We start from the raw sequence: 16638 nt of genomic DNA, 5'->3' as shown, positions 1-16638 counted from the left end.
CCATAGCCCTGGTCACCTTCAAAGGCCCATCAGAGTCAGACCATTGAGCTGAAATAAGCTCTTGGATGGAGTCATGTACAGGAAAAGCCTGAGAAGGCTTCTTAGTACTAGCCATCCTAGGATTAACAGAGAAGGCATCGCCCTCGGCCGGATCATTAATAGACAGGGCCTTCAAGGCGTCCGAGAGTTGGCAGCTCATCACGGTGGAAAATCCGTACCGATTTAGGATCATCCATGTCCTTTGGCAAACAGGCCCCCTCGTCTGCATCATCCGTCCATGAGGGCCTGCCAGATCCCTCAGACTCCCCACACCCTGACCATGGGAGGGGGGGGGGGGGGGAAGGACGCCACTCTCAGACGGGGAATTTACCCGTCTACGTTTAGCGTAAAATCAGCAGTCACCACAGGGCTATCAAAACCAGGCGGGAATCCAGTCCGCAACGAAGTGTCAGACGCCTCCGGCAGAGCTCTTTTTAACATAAAGGCCTTGTGAATCAGCAGCACAAATTCCGGGGAGAAAAACTCACCCTGGCCCTCCGCCCCCGAATTAGGAGAAGCGGAGGAAGGAGCTCCTCTAGCAGCCTCGGAACGAAGCGTTCCCCTGCACTCAGACTCTTCCGCAACCGTGAGGGTCGAGTCATGCGGCGCTTTCAAAATGGCGCCCGCTGCCAGCTCCATCGAGCGGGAAGAATCACCTGTACTAGCACAAGCGTCTAAGGAGCACGTACTGCAAAGCCCTGCTGCTGACCTGTGTTTACCACATCGGGAGCAGCGCTTAACTCCTTCAGCAGCCATCGCCCGCCTGGACGGAAATATAGAAATAAAATGGCGGCTTCGCACCAAAACTTACCCTGCACAGAACGCTGTCCGCGGAGGAGCTGGGCACTACTCTCACCTCAGAAGACTGAGTCAACGAGCTCCGGTCTCGCTGTACAGTACCAGAATCTCTGAAGAAAGCCTCAGAACAGCTACACTGAACAAGCACGCACTTTTTTTTTTTTTACACTGTGAGGAAAGTTGGAGGCAGGCAGCAACAGAGGGACTCCGGGAGGATGGGGGCATGGGGTAAGGCAGGGACAGGGAACAAAACCAAGTATGCCTTCAAAGTGGGCACCACCAGCCACAACACCCCCGCTCTACTGGCAAAGCACAGGAGCCTCCCAAGGCAGAAATCCAGGAGCTGCTAAAGCAACGTCCACACCTCCTGAGAAATAGAGATATACTGAAGGCAGAAGGGAGCTGGCCGTCCAGAGTCACTGTGTCTTTCAGTGTTCTCTTTCGCCACCTGCTGGTAGGCGGATACAACCCATCAGTTAATGGATTCATCTGCTGTTGATGACATGGAAGCAGCAGATACGAAGCAGAGTGAGAAACAGAAGTACATACTACAGTGATAAAAGACCAAGCTCTCACAAAGGAGGCACAACTTATATTGTAGGTTCATTTGGGTAGGGAAATAACTGTATTCGTATGTAACTTGCTCTGTGCCCAAATTTGGAAAGACAAGAAAAAACTGTAACAGGAAATGATCCCCAGCAAAAACGAAGTGGGAGCCATAGAGCATGTCAAGACAATCACACCAACCAAGACAAACATACTAACACCTGCTGGTGGGATGGCAGAAGTTAACTTCATCACCAAATGGACCGTGGTCACAGCAACCAGAAAAACTGCCTTAAGCGTCAGATCCTTCAAAGAAACCTTTTTCATGGGCTCAAGAGCATCTTTTCACATCACCTTGAGTATCCCTCCAATCTTCAGGTACCACGCTTGATTTTAAGGTTAAATTACATATTACTAACAATAGTTCCGCAAGCTCATTTTTCAGTTCTACTAGTACTCTGGGATGAATATCATCTGGTCCAGGAGATTTGCTACTCTTCAATTTGTCAAATTGCCCCATTACATCCTCTAGGGTCTATAGAGATTTCATTCAGTTTCTCCGACTCGTCAGCTTCGTATGCCATTTCTGGCACCGGTATCTCTCCCAAATCTTCCTCAGTGAAGACTGAAGCAAAGAATTAATTTCTCTCTTTGCTACAGCTTTGCCTTCCCTGATCATCCCTTTTACCCCTCGGTCATCTAGCGGTTCAACCGATTATTTTGCCGGCTTCCTGCTTTTAATATACCTAAATTTTTTTTTTTTACTATGTAAGTACATAAGTAATGCCACACTGGGAAAAGACCAAGGGTCCATCGAGCCCAGCATCCTGTCCACGACAGCAGTCAATTCAGGCCAAGGGCACCTGGTGAGCTTCCCAAACATACGAACATTCTATACTTGTTATTCCTGGAACTGTGGATTTTTCCCAAGTCCATTTAGTAGTGGTTTATGGACTTGTCCTTTAGGAAACCGTCTGACCCCTTTTTAAACTCTGCTAAGCTAACCGTCTTCACCATGTTCTCCGGCAACGAATTCCAGAGTTTAATTATGCGTTGGGTGAAGAAAAATTTTCTCAGATTTATTTTAAATTTACTACACTGTAGTTTCATTACATGCCCCCTAGTCCTAGTATTTTTGGAAAGCGTGAACGGACGCTTCACATTCACCTGTTCCACTCCACTCATTATTTTATATACCTCTATCATATCTCCCCTCAGCCGTCTCTTCTCTAAGCTGAAAAGCTCTAGCCTCTTCATAGGGAAGTCGTCCCATCCCCGCTATCATTTTAGTTGCCCTTCGCTGCACCTTTTCCAATTCTACTATATCTTTCTTGAGATGCGGCGACCAGAATTGAACACAATACTCAAGGTGCGGTCACACCATGGAGCGATACAACTGCATTATAACATCCTCACACCTGTTTTCCATACCTTTCCTAATAATACCCAACATTCTATTCATTTTCCTAGCCGCAGCAGCACACTGAGCAGAATGGATGAGCAGCAAGGGATAAGCCAGCGACTTTCCTGCGATAGCATGATAATGCTGCCACTTGCACCCGCAGGGAATTGTAAGCCAGGTCTTTTTGTAAGCCCTTCTGCAAAAAGTCCAGCACAGCTGAGACTGTAGCTCGCGTGGGTGTGATCGCCTTTGAAACACACTACGCCTCAAATTTGCGCCAGATCCGAGCATAAGCTGCGGAGGTGGACCACTTGCGGGCCTGCAAGAGAGTGGAGATGACCTTGTTACAGTAGCCCTTGTCTCTCAATTGCGCCCTCTCAATAGCCAGGCCGTGACCAAATCGGCAGGGATCCTCCATAGACATCGGACCCTGAATCAACAGGTTCGGTACCAGGGGCAAATGCACCGGAGCGTCCACCAACATCCGGCGGAGATCCGCATACCACTCAGAAGACCGAGTTAACGAGCTCCAGTCAAGCTGCACAGAACCAGAATCACTGGAAAAAGCCTCAGAACAGTCACGCAGTAAAAGCACGCTGTGAGGAAAGTTGGAGGCAGGCAGCAACAGAGGGACTCCAGGAGGCGGGGGGAATGGGTAAGGCAGGGAAAGGGTGAACATATATGCCTTTAAAGTGGGCACCACCAGCCACAACACCCCTGCTCAACTGGCAAAGCACAGGAGCCACCCCAGGCAGTCTGAAATCCAGGAGCTGATCAAGCTACGTCCACACCTGCTGGGAGATAGAGAAATACTGAAGGCAGTTGGGGCTAGCCGTCCTAGAGGCACTATGGTCTTTCAGTGTTCTCTATCTCCACCTGCTAGTAGGCGGATACAATCCATCAGTTAATAAACTGTTTGTGTTTCAAACTGGTTTATTGATATCTGTGAATCTGAAAACTAGATTTCTGATTTCAAACTGCCAGCAAGTATTAGAAATCTTTATTTTGCCAAGTTTCTGAGCTCCTTCCTTCCCCCACCCCATCTATCTCAGTTCACCTGTTTATTTTTGTCTGCAGCCATTTTAAAAGCACAAGTGTGTTTTCTGTGGAGAGCTGTGTTGCTGGTCTCTGGCTGGGAGAAACTCAGATAAGATTTGTGCTGGCTATATTTGTGGCTTTTCCTACCCTAGAACTGTGGTTTTTTTTTGCACATCTCTACCTACTATCCTTGTCCTCCCCTTGTCCCAATCAGCTTTGTAGAAAAGAGGCTTAATACAGGCCTAAGATAGGTTTTACAGCAAACACATTCCACAAGTTTAGGTTTTTTACCCACCCACCCTACCCCTCATCCCACCCACCCCAAGACTGACACTTCCTAAATCCCTATTCTAACTATACTACTTATCACAACTTAACTCCACCCAAATTACAACTGTCTCAAATTGCTGAGGAGTAAAGTTAATCTTGTACACTGTCAAGCCTCATCATAAAATACCTATTCATACCCATTCAACAAATCAAGATGACTTTTATTCTCTGTAATAATTGTGGAGCTTTAGTTTCAAGGCCAATCATCTGGAAACTTAAGGCTTGTCCTATCTGTAATCAGCTTGCTAGTTTAAAACAAGAGGTCAGTAAATTAATGCAGGAATTAGATGCACTTAAAGCAACTTCTAAGACTGCACAAAATCAAACCAAATTCACACCACTGCCTCAAAGGATAAAACCTCCTAAGAATAGATGGTTCACAGTAGGCTCAGGCAGACTTCGTCATGTGACACAGAGGCATAAACCCTCACAAGTGTTACCCCTACAGAATTCTTTTGCTCCATTAGAGCTCTGTGAGGTTCCTAAAAATAGAACTGAGCCAGAAGAAACACCAAAAGAAATTAAGGTGGAACAAAAAGATATGGAGGGACCCAAAGACAGAAAACACACCAAAATATCAAATGTTGAAACACATACCAGGAAATGGAAATGGAAATGGAAAGTGATGACCACAAGTGCTCACAGTCTTGGCAACAAAGTTCATGACCTTCAAGCCCTGATGTTGGAGGCAGACTTGGACGTTGTTGCAATCACAGAGACATGGCTCAATGGTTCCCATGAATGGGATGCAAACATACCAGGCTATAATCTATTTAGGAAGGATAGAGAGGGTCGTAAAGGTGGAGGAGTAGCTCTATATGTGAGAAATGATATCACAGCAACCGAAATGACAGGGACCTGGGGTAAGGAAGAAGCGATATGGATCACCTTAAAAAGAGATGATAGAACCTCTGTCCACGTAGGTGCTGTCTACAGACCTCCAACACAATTGGAAGAATTAGATAAAGACCTGATCGCAGATATTCAAAAGTTGGGAAAGAAGAGAGATGTGCTGTTGCTAGGAGATTTCAATCTGCCGGATGTAGATTGGAAGGTTCCGTCTGCGGAATCGGAAAGAAGTAGAGAGATTGTGGATGCTTTCCAAAGTGCTCTGCTCAGACAAATGGTCATGGAACCCACGAGGGAGGGAGCGACGCTGGATCTGGTGCTCACAAATGCGGATAGTGTGTCAAATGTCCGAGTGGGTGCCCACCTGGGCGGCAGTGACCATCAAACGGTTTGGTTTGATATGACGGCTGAAGAGGAGGGTTGCCACTCAAAACTCAAAGTCCTGGATTTCAAGCGTGCTGATTTTAGTAAAATGGGGGAATACCTAAGGAGGGAGCTGATGGGCTGGGAGGACGTACGAGAAGTGGAAGGACAGTGGTCCAGGCTGAAAAAAGCTATAAATAGGGCCACAAACCTTTATGTAAGGAAAGTAAATAAAAGCAAGAGAAAAAGAAAACCGCTATGGTTCTCCAAGCAAGTGGCTGAGAAAATAAAGGCTAAAGAGTTCGCATTCCAGAAATACAAAAAAAACTCAAGACGAGGAACACGGGGAGGAATACCGGAGGAAACTGAAAGAAGCCAAGAGAGAGGTACGTCTGGCGAAAGCGCAAGCAGAAGAACAAATGGCTAGAAAGGTAAGGAAGGGTGACAAAAATTTCTTCAGGTATATTAGTGAAAGGAGAATGACTAAAAAGGGAATTGTGAGACTAAAAGATACTGCAAACCGCTATGTAGATAATGATGAAGAAAAGGCAAATTTGCTAAATAGATACTTTTGTTCTGTTTTTACTGAAGAAAATCCAGGAGAAGGACCACGATGGACTGGCAAAAGTTCATTTGAGAATGGAGTGGATATAGCACCGTTCACGGAAGAGAGTGTGTATCAACAACTAGAAAAACTAAAGGTGGACAAAGCCATGGGACCGGATGGGATCCACCCCAGGATATTGAGGGAGCTCAGAGAGGTTCTGGCGGGTCCTCTTAAAGATTTGTTTAATAAATCCTTAGAAATGGGAGAGGTTCAGAGGGATTGGAGAACGGCGGAGGTGGTCCCTCTTCACAAAAGTGGTGATAGGGAAGAAGCTGGAAACTACAGGCCGGTAAAGCCTCACTTTGGTTATTGGAAAAGTAATGGAAGCGATGCTGAAGGAAAGGATAGTGAATTTCCTGGAAGAAAATGAGTTGCAAGATTCGAGACAACATGGTTTTACCAAAGGGAAATCGTGCCAAACGAATCTCATTGAATTCTTTGATTGGGTGACCGGAGAATTGAACCGTGGACGTGCTATAGACGTAATCTACTTAGATTTCAGCAAGGCTTTTGACACGGTTCCCCACAGGAGGCTCTTAAATAAACTGGATGGGCTGAAGATAGGACCCAAAGTGGTGAACTGGATTAAGAACTGGTTGACGGACAGGCGCCAGAGGGTGGTGGTGAATGGAGTTCGCTCGGAGGAGGGAAAGGTGAGTAGTGGAGTGCCTCAGGGATCGGTGCTGGGGCCGATTCTGTTCAATATATTTGTGAGTGACATTGCTGAAGGGTTAGAAGGTAAAGTTTGCCTATTTGCGGATGATACTAAGATTTGTAACACAGTGGACACCCCGGAGGGAGTGGAAAACATGAAAAAGGATCTGAAAAAGCTAGAAGAATGGTCTAAGGTTTGGCAATTAAAATTCAATGTGAAGAAATGCAAAGTGATGCACTTCGGGAGTAGAAATCCAAAAGAGGCGTATGTGTTAGGCGGTGAGAGTCTGCTAGGTACGGATGGGGAGAGGGATCTTGGGGTGATAGTATCTGAGGATCTGAAGGCAATGAAACAGTGTGACAAGGCGGTGGCCATAGCTAGAAGGTTACTGGGCTGTATAGAGAGAGGTGTGATCAGCATAAGAAAAGCGGTGTTGATGCCCCTGTACAAGTCGTTGGTGAGGCCCCACCTGGAGTATTGTGTTCAGTTTTGGAGGCCGTATCTTGCTAAGGATGTAAAAAGAATTGAAGCGGTGCAAAGAAAAGCTACGAGGATGGTTTGGGATTTGCGTTACAAGACGTATGAGGAGAGACTTGCGGACCTGAACATGTATACCCTGGAGGAAAGGAGGAACAGGGGTGATATGATACAGACGTTCAAATATTTGAAAGATATTAATCCGCAAACAAACCTTTTCCGGAGATGGGAAGGCGGTAGAACGAGAGGGCATGAAATGAGATTGAAGGGGGGCAGACTCAAGAAGAATGTCAGGAAGTATTTTTTCACGGAGAGGGTGGTGGATGCTTGGAATGCCCTCCCGCGGGAGGTGGTGGAGATAAAAACGGTAACGGAATTCAAACATGCGTGGGATAAACATAAAGGAATCCTGTGCAGAAGAAAGGGATCCTCAGGAGCTTAGCCTAGAATGGGTGGCAGAGCTGGTGGTTGGGAGGCGGGGCTAGTGTGGGCAGACATATACGGTCTGCGCTGGGGCTGGTGGTTGGGAGGCGGGACTAGTGCTGGGCAGACTTATACGGTCTGTGCCAGAGCCGGTGGTGGGTGGCAGGGATAGTGCTGGGCAGACTTATACAGTCTGTGCCAGAGCTGGTGGTTGGGAGGCGGGGTTGGAGGTTGGGAGGCGGGGATAGTGCTGGGCAGACTTATACAGTCTGTGCCAGAGCCGGTGGTGGGTGGCAGGGATAGTGCTGGGCAGACTTATACGGTCTGTGCCAGAGCTGGTGGTTGGGAGGCGGGGATAAGGCTGGCCAGACTTATACGGTCTGTGCACTGAAGAGGACAGTACAAATAAAAAAAGTAGCACATATGAATTTATCTTCTTGGGCAGACTGGATGGACCGTGCAGGTCTTTTTCTGCCGTCATCTACTATGTTACTATGAAGGCAGTTGGGGCTAGCCGTCCTAGAGGCACTATGGTCTTTCAGTGTTCTCTATCTCCACCTGCTAGTAGGCGGATACAATCCATCAGTTAATGGATTCATCTGCTGCTGCTGACAAGGAATAGAACGTTACCTCCTATCCCATTACTCTGCAATTTCCTCTGGAGTCTTTCATGAGGTACTTTGTCAAATGGCTTTTGAAAAAACAGATACACAATATTGACATTTATTCACGTTTTTTTCACTCCTTCCAAAAAATGTAATAGATTGGCGAGGCAAGATTTCCCATCACTAAATGCATGTTGGCTTCATCTCATTAATCCATGCTTTTGAATCCAAAACTGGACAATAGGATCTGCCTTTTTTTGCAACCACAAAACAGTATAGCGGCCTTGATTGAGCTAGAGAGTCAGCACCGGCATTACTGCCCCAAGGTCCAGCAGGGAACGCAGGGTCTACCGAACCACCACCCACTTTGAAAAAGCTTTGCACGTGGACCAAAAGAAAAAAATCTCCTATGGGACAGCACTCTGATTTGTAACCTATTCTAATATCATTGAGGACCCACTGGTCTGTAGTGACCTTTGGCCACTCCTCGTAAAAGCCAACTGAGCCCCTATTCTGTGAAGTGAAGAGTGGACGACCGGCACCCCATCAGTGGGAAGATTGGGCTGTGGAGGAAGGCCAGAAATACTGACCCAATCTCTTATCGGTACGAAAGGACTGCCATGGCTGATACCTCCTGGTATCCTTCAAATGAGATTGAGCTAACCCAAACAAAAAGAAGCCTTGAACCTAACTATCCTCAGGCAAGCATTGTATTTTAGAGTCCCCCAAACCTTTAATCAGCTTTTCAAGATCCTCGCCGAACAAAAGTTTGCCTCGGAAAGGAAGTGTCATGAGATACTGTTTGGAAGCTGCATCCACCGCCCGGTGATGAAGCCACATTAAGTGGAAACTCGCACCAACTCATATTAAAAAAAAAAACCTCCACCAAATAAGCTAGCCCATATGCAGAAAACTAGAGAACAGCTGGGTCTCAGATTCTGGGCTAGACTCCACCACCTGTAGAACCCAGCTAAGGAAAGCCCTAGTCGCATAAGAACTGCACATGGCCGCTTGAAGAGCTTCAAGGAAGATTCCAAACTATACCGCCTTGTACTGGTAGTGTATGTAGTCTTCTTGGTGACAGCAGCCACCAATGCATCCACCTTGGGCAATTTAAACTTCTCAAAGTTATCTGGACCTACAGGACAGAAATGAGACTGTCTTGGCCACCCCAAGACTCGTATATGGAGTGGACCATTGTGTCGAAATGAGCTCCAGCATACCCTCATGCAGTGAGAAAACCCTGGAGGGTTTCCTGATGCTAGGCATTTTTGGATTAGATGTGGCTGAAGTCTGAAACTCAGGGGAGGAGATGTTGAGAACTTCCAGTGCATTAGTAATTGGGAGGGGGGGGGGGGGGCCTCCTCCCTGTGAAAAATCTTAACTGCTGTAGGATCAGCTGCCTCATCAGAAAAAATCTCGCCGTCTCAGATAGAGAGAAGGAGATTGTGGGGCAATGACCCTACCTCAGACATAGCCCCCAAGTACATAAGTACACAAGTATTACCATACTGTGAAAGACCAAAGGTACATCAAGCCCAGCATCCTGTTTCCAACAGTGGTCAATCCAGGTCACAAATACCTGGCAAGATCTCAAAAAAGTACAAAATATTCTATACTGCTTATTCCAGAAATAGTGGATTTTCCCCAAGTCCATTTAATAATGGTCTATGGACTTTTCCTTTAGGAAGCCATCCAAACATTTTTTAAACTTGCTAACTACTGTGTTAATAGCTATCATAGGTTGGAGTATAGGACCTTAAGCTTTAGTTAAGCAAAAGAAATCCAAGTTGCAAGAAAGATACCTGCATATTCTGGGTAGCAAATTGTAAGAGGACTCCTTTTGATTTTTTCTTCAAAAAGATCTTTTTTGTTTAGGAAGAGAATGATAGATGTATCTGTGAACCATTTATTGTTGCAGATGCTGTCAAACAATTTCATACTTTCATGCATTCGGTTCTGAAATTGAAAGAACAAAGTTAATACACTAAGAGCAGTTTAACAGTAAATTGTTGATGTTCAAACATCCTTTTCCAGATTACAAGTAATCACATGCATATTGTCAGAAGTTACGTTCCTCTAATTCCAGCGTCCATTGCAGTTTAATTGTTTTTACTATGCAGTGAATATAAAGACTGGTTTCATGCCCCATCTACTTTCCAGGTGAAATCTAATCAAATAAGAAAAATTTGCATAATCCAAAAATAACTAAGAATGCAGAAACTTCAAGTATTAGTCATAATAAAAAGCCAAATGCAGACACCTTATACTTCTAAGAACTCAATTAACCCCCCCCCCCCCCCCCCCCCCCACACACACACACACACATTCTAACTGGTTCTATGTAGCAATATCATTTGGAGTAGGTTTATCAGAAAAATTCTCAAAATACAGTTCCAAAAAAAAAAAAAAAAAAAAGAAGTATAGGAATTGCTTCCCTATGCAGCTAAACATTTACAGGGAAACTTAAGGAAAAAGGATGCCCCACAGTTAAAGCCCTCGACTTCAGCTGTAGGAAAGATCTCCTCTGAGTAGGTCTGGCCATATCAGGAAATATCATTATAGTCTGATCACTCTCTTAGCGAAGATTCCAAAAATTTTGAAATGTCCATGCTATTCAATGGTAGTGTATGTGTGTGTGATAAGAAAATTTTAATGACTATGAGCTAATTAAAGAATTTTTGCATTTTCAACGGTTGTTGGTATGTGAATAAATACTTGCCAAAGGATAAAGATATCGTCTATAAGATCAGATGTATTATTTCTAACTAAAATCTGGACAATAAGTATGTTCTCAAGGAAATGAATTGACTATACACTGTATTTGGTCTTGAAGAAGCCAACCAGATGATCAATGTGGAATAATGAGTTAGATGAGTAATATCTGGGGATAATCAAGTTAATACCATGTTTTCCTTTTTTCTGTTTAATTGACATCCTTGTCTTATCTCACTCTCCCTATTTTTCTTCACTTTGTGGTCTAAGAAAGAGAAAGACTGTATATAATCCATATATCTAGTTGAGATTGTTTTCTTCTTATCTTGTATTAATGTGCAGTCATCTCCGTATTACTGTTTGCAAGTGACCCTTGCAAAATGAAAAATTATAAATAAATGATTAAAAAAAAAAAAAAAAAAAAAAAGATATCGTCTATAGGTCCTAATTTGGTCTGAAAAAATACTGGATTCTAAATGTTGTTGTTCGAAGTTACCTACATATAAATTGTTGACATCAGGGGCCATTGTGGACCCCATATCCGTGCCCTTAATCTGTTGATAAAACGTATCTTGAAAAAGAAAATTTTTGGTTAGTGCCAAGGTTGCGCAGGTAAGAATAAGGTGGTTTGGAATTCTTCTATGTGTTGTCCTTTTTTAAAGTGTGCTTTCTATTATCCTAAGTGCCTCAAACTGGGGAATATTCATGTACAGGAATTCTATATCTAAGGTAACCATTATTGTATTTGTAAGAGGACCATCATATTCGTGTAAAGCGAATGCTACATACCTGTAGAAGGTATTCTCCGAGGACAGCAGGCTGATTGTTCTCACTGATGGGTGACGTCCACGGCAGCCCCTCCAATCGGAATCTTCACTAGCAAAGTCCTTTGCTAGCCCTCGCGCGCATGCGCGGCCGTCTTCCCGCCCGAAACCGGCTCGAGCCGGCCAGTCCAGTATGTAGCAAGACAATACTCTTAAGGGAAGACACAACTCCAAAGGGGAGGCGGGCGGGTTTGTGAGAACAATCAGCCTGCTGTCCTCGGAGAATACCTTCTACAGGTATGTAGCATTCGCTTTCTCCGAGGACAAGCAGGCTGCTTGTTCTCACTGATGGGGTATCCCTAGCCCCCAGGCTCACTCAAAACAACAACCATGGTCAATTGGGCCTCGCAACGGCGAGGACATAACAGAGATTGACCTAAAAAAATTTTACCAACTAACTGAGAGTGTAGCCTGGAACAGAACAAACAGGGCCCTCGGGGGGTGGAGTTGGATCCTAAAGCCCAAACAGGTTCTGAAGAACTGACTGCCCGAACCGACTGTCGCGTCGGGTATCCTGCTGCAGGCAGTAATGGGATGTGAATGTGTGGACAGAAGCCCACGTCGCAGCTTTGCAAATTTCTTCAATGGAGGCTGACTTCAAGTGGGCTACCGACGCAGCCATGGCTCTAACATTATGAGCCATGACATGACCCTCAAGAGCCAGCCCCGCCTGGGCGTAAGTGAAGGAAATGCAATCTGCTAGCCAATTGGATATGGTGCGTTTCCCTACAGCCACTCCCCTCCTATTGGGATCAAAAGAAACAAACAATTGGGCGGACTGTCTGTGGGGCTGTGTCCGCTCCAAGTAGAAGGCCAATGCTCTCTTGCAGTCCAATGTGTGCAGCTGACGTTCAGCAGGGCAGGAATGAGGACGGGGAAAGAATGTTGGCAAGACAATTGACTGGTTCAGATGGAACTCCGACACAACCTTTGGCAAGAACTTAGGGTGAGTGCGGAGGACTACTCTGTTATGATGAAATTTGGTGTAAGGGGCCTGGGCTACCAGGGCCTGAAGCTCACTGACTCTACGAGCTGAAGTAACTGCCACCAAGAAAATGACCTTCCAGGTCAAGTACTTCGGATGGCAGGAATTCAGTGGCTCAAACGGAGGTTTCATCAGCTGGGTGAGAACGACATTGAGATCCCATGACACTGTAGGAGGCTTGACAGGGGGCTTTGACAAAAGCAAACCTCTCATGAAGCGAACAACTAAAGGCTGTCCTGAGATCGGCTTACCTTCCACATGGTAATGGTATGCACTGATTGCACTAAGATGAACTCTTACAGAGTTGGTCTTGAGACCAGACTCAGACAAGTGCAGAAGGTATTCAAGCAGGGTCTGTGTAGGACAAGAGCGAGGATCTAGGGCCTTGCTGTCACACCAGACGGCAAACCTCCGCCAATGAAAGAAGTAACTTCTCTTAGTGGAGTCTTTCCTGGAAGCAAGCAAGATGCGGGAGACACCCTCTGGCAGACCCAAAGAGGCAAAATCTACGCCCTCAACATCCAGGCCGTGAGAGCCAGAGACTGGAGGTTGGGATGCAGAAGAGCCCCTTCGTCCTGCGTGATGAGGGTCGGAAAACACTCCAATCTCCACGGTTCTTCGGAGGATAACTCCAGAAGAAGAGGGAACCAGATCTGACGCGGCCAAAAAGGAGCAATCAGGATCATGGTGCCTCGGTCTTGCTTGAGTTTCAACAAAGTCTTCCCCACCAGAGGAATGGGAGGATAAGCATACAGCAGACCCTCCCCCCAGTCCAGGAGGAAGGCATCCGATGCCAGTCTGCCGTGGGCCTGAAGCCTGGAACAGAACTGAGGGACTTTGTGGTTCACTCGAGATGCGAAGAGATCCACCAAGGGGGTGCCCCACGCTTGGAAGATCTGGCGCACCACTTTGGAATTGAGCGACCACTCGTGAGGTTGCATAATCCTGCTCAGTCTGTCGGCCAGACTGTTGTTTACGCCTGCCAGATATGTGGCTTGGAGCACCATGCCGTTCCGGCGAGCCCAGGTCCACATGCTGACGGCTTCCTGACACAGGGGGCGAGATCCGGTGCCCCCCTGCTTGTTTACATAATACATGGCAACCTGGTTGTCTGTCTGAATTTGGATAATTTGGTGGGACAGCCGATCTCTGAAAGCCTTCAGAGCGTTCCAGATCGCTCGTAACTCCAGAAGATTGATCTGTAGATCGCGTTCTTGGAGGGACCAGCTTCCTTGGGTGTGAAGCCCATCGACATGAGCTCCCCATCCCAGGAGAGACGCATCCGTGGTCAGCACTTTTTGTGGCTGAGGAATTTGGAAGGGACGTCCTAGAGTCAAATTGGTCCAAATCGTCCACCAATACAGGGATTCGAGAAAACTCGTGGACAGGTGGATCACGTCCTCTAGTCCCCCAGCGGCCTGATACCACTGGGAGGCTAGGGTCCATTGAGCAGATCTCATGTGAAGGCGGGCCATGGGAGTCACATGAACTGTGGAGGCCATGTGGCCCAGCAATCTCAACATCTGCCGAGCTGTGATCTGCTGGGACGCCCGCACCCGGGAGACGAGGGACAACAAGTTGTTGGCTCTCGTCTCTGGGAGATAGGCGCGAGCCGTCCGAGAATCCAGCAGGGCTCCTATGAATTCGAGGTTCTGCACTGGAAGAAGATGGGACTTTGGGTAATTTATCACAAACCCCAGTAGCTCCAGAAGGCGAATAGTCATCTGCATGGACTGCAGGGCTCCTGCCTCGGATGTGTTCTTCACCAGCCAATCGTCGAGATATGGGAACACGTGCACTCCCAGCCTGCGAAGTGCCGCTGCTACCACAGCTAGGCACTTTGTGAACACCCTGGGCGCAGAGGCGAGCCCAAAGGGTAGCACACAGTACTGGAAGTGGCGGGTGCCCAACTGAAATCGCAGATACTGTCTGTGAGCTGGCAGTATCGGGATGTGTGTATAGGCATCCTTCAAGTCCAGAGAGCATAGCCAATCGTTTTGCTGAATCATGGGGAGAAGGGTGCCCAGGGAAAGCATCCTGAACTTTTCTTTTACGAGATATTTGTTCAGGGCCCTTAGGTCTAGGATGGGACGCATCCCCCCTGTTTTCTTTTCCACAAGGAAGTACCTGGAATAGAATCCCAGCCCTTCTTGCCCGGATGGCACGGGCTCGACCGCATTGGCGCTGAGAAGGGCGGAGAGTTCCTCTGCAAGTACCCTCTTGTGCTGGAAGCTGTAAGACTGAGCTCCCGGTGGACAATTTGGAGGGTTTGATGCCAAATTGAGGGTGTATCCTTGCCGGACTATTTGCAGAACCCACTGATCGGAGGTTATGAGAGGCCACCTTTGGTGAAAAGCTTTCAACCTCCCTCCGACTGGCAGGTCGCCCGGCACGGACACTTGGATGTCGGCTATGCTCTGCTGGAGCCAGTCAAAAGCTCGCCCCTTGCTTTTGCTGGGGAGCCGCGGGGCCTTGCTGAGTCGCACGCTGCTGACGAGAGCGAGCGCGCTGGGGCTTAGCCTGGGCCGCAGGCTGTCGGGAAGGAGGATTGTACCTACGCCTGCCAGAAGAGTAGGGAACAGTCTTCCTTCCCCCGAAAAATCGTCTACCTGTAGAGGTAGAAGCTGAAGGCTGCCGGCGGGCGAATTTGTCGAATGCGGTGTCCCGCTGGTGGAGAGACTCTACCACCTGTTCGACTTTTTCGCCAAAAATGTTGTCCGCACGGCAAGGCGAGTCCGCAATCCGCTGCTGGATTCTATTCTCCAGGTCGGCGGCGCGCAGCCATGAGAGCCTGCGCATCACCACACCTTGAGCAGCGGCCCTGGACGCAACATCAAAAGTGTCAAACTCCTCTGGCCAGGAATTTTCTGCACGCCTTCAGCTGCCTGACCACCTCCTGAAAAGGCTTGGCTTGCTCAGGGGGAAGAGCATCAACCAAGCCCGCCAACTGCCGCACATTGTTCCGCATGTGCATGCTCGTGTAGAGCTGGTAAGACTGGATCTTGGACACGAGCATAGAGGAATGGTAGGCCTTCCTCCCAAAGGAGTCTAAGGTTCTAGCGTCCTTGCCCGGGGGCGCCGAAGCATGTTCCCTAGAACTCTTAGCCTTCTTTAGGGCCAAATCCACAACTCCAGAGTCATGAGGCAACTGAGTGCGCATCAGCTCTGGGTCCCCATGGATCCGGTACTGGGACTCGATCTTCTTGGGAATGTGGGGATTACTTAATGGCTTGGTCCAGTTCGCAAGCAATGTCTTTTTCAGGACATGGTGCAAGGGAACAGTGGACGCTTCCTTAGGTGGAGAAGGATAGTCCAGGAGCTCAAACATTTCAGCCCTGGGCTCGTCCTCCACAACCACCGGGAAGGGGATGGCCGTAGACATCTCCCGGACAAAGGAAGCAAAAGACAGACTCTCGGGAGGAGAAAGCTGTCTTTCAGGAGAGGGAGTGGGATCAGAAGGAAGACCCTCAGACTCCTCGTCAGAGAAATATCGAGGATCTTCCTCTTCCTCCCACGAGGCCTCACCCTCGGTGTCAGACACAAGTTCACGAACCTGTGTCTGCAACCTCGCCCTGCTCGACTCAGTGGAGCCACGTCCACGATGGGGGCGTCGAGAGGTAGACTCCCTCGCCCGCATCGGCGAAGCTCCCTCTGCCGACGTAGTCGGGGAGCCTTCCTGGGAGGTGGCCACGGTCGGCACCGCACGCGGTACCGACGTCGGGGACCTCAACCTGGGCGATGGGCCAGCCGGCGCCACGCTCGACGGTACCGGAGGCGCAAGCACCGCCGGTACCGGAGGGGTAGGGCGCAACAGCTCTCCCAGAATCTCTGGGAGAACGGCCCGGAGGCTCTCGTTTAGAGCGGCTGTAGAGAAAGGCTGTGAGGTCGATGCAGGCGTCGACGTCAGTACCTGTTCCGGGCGTGGAGGCTGTACCGGGCTGTCCAGAGCGGAGCGCATCGACACCTCCTGAACAGAGGGTGA

At 47.9% G+C, this 16638-nt stretch overlaps 1 protein-coding gene across 2 annotated transcripts in view; it reads right to left on the bottom strand.

Moving 5' to 3' along the window:
* LOC115478743 (guanine nucleotide-binding protein G(i) subunit alpha-1) overlaps window positions 1-16638 on the bottom strand; it is a 188392-nt gene that overhangs the window by 43977 nt on the left and 127777 nt on the right. For both annotated transcript variants that reach the window (XM_030216312.1, XM_030216313.1), the window contains exon 7: window positions 9938-10091. In XM_030216312.1, the coding sequence (XP_030072172.1) occupies window positions 9938-10091 (154 nt within the window). The remainder of the gene's footprint in view (window positions 1-9937; window positions 10092-16638) is intronic.

This window comes from Microcaecilia unicolor, chromosome 10 (genome assembly GCF_901765095.1).
Source record: "Microcaecilia unicolor chromosome 10, aMicUni1.1, whole genome shotgun sequence".
Classification (NCBI taxonomy): Eukaryota; Metazoa; Chordata; class Amphibia; order Gymnophiona; family Siphonopidae; genus Microcaecilia; species Microcaecilia unicolor.
Note: the sequence above shows the minus strand (reverse complement) of the source record. Positions and strands in the feature narration are given on the sequence as shown.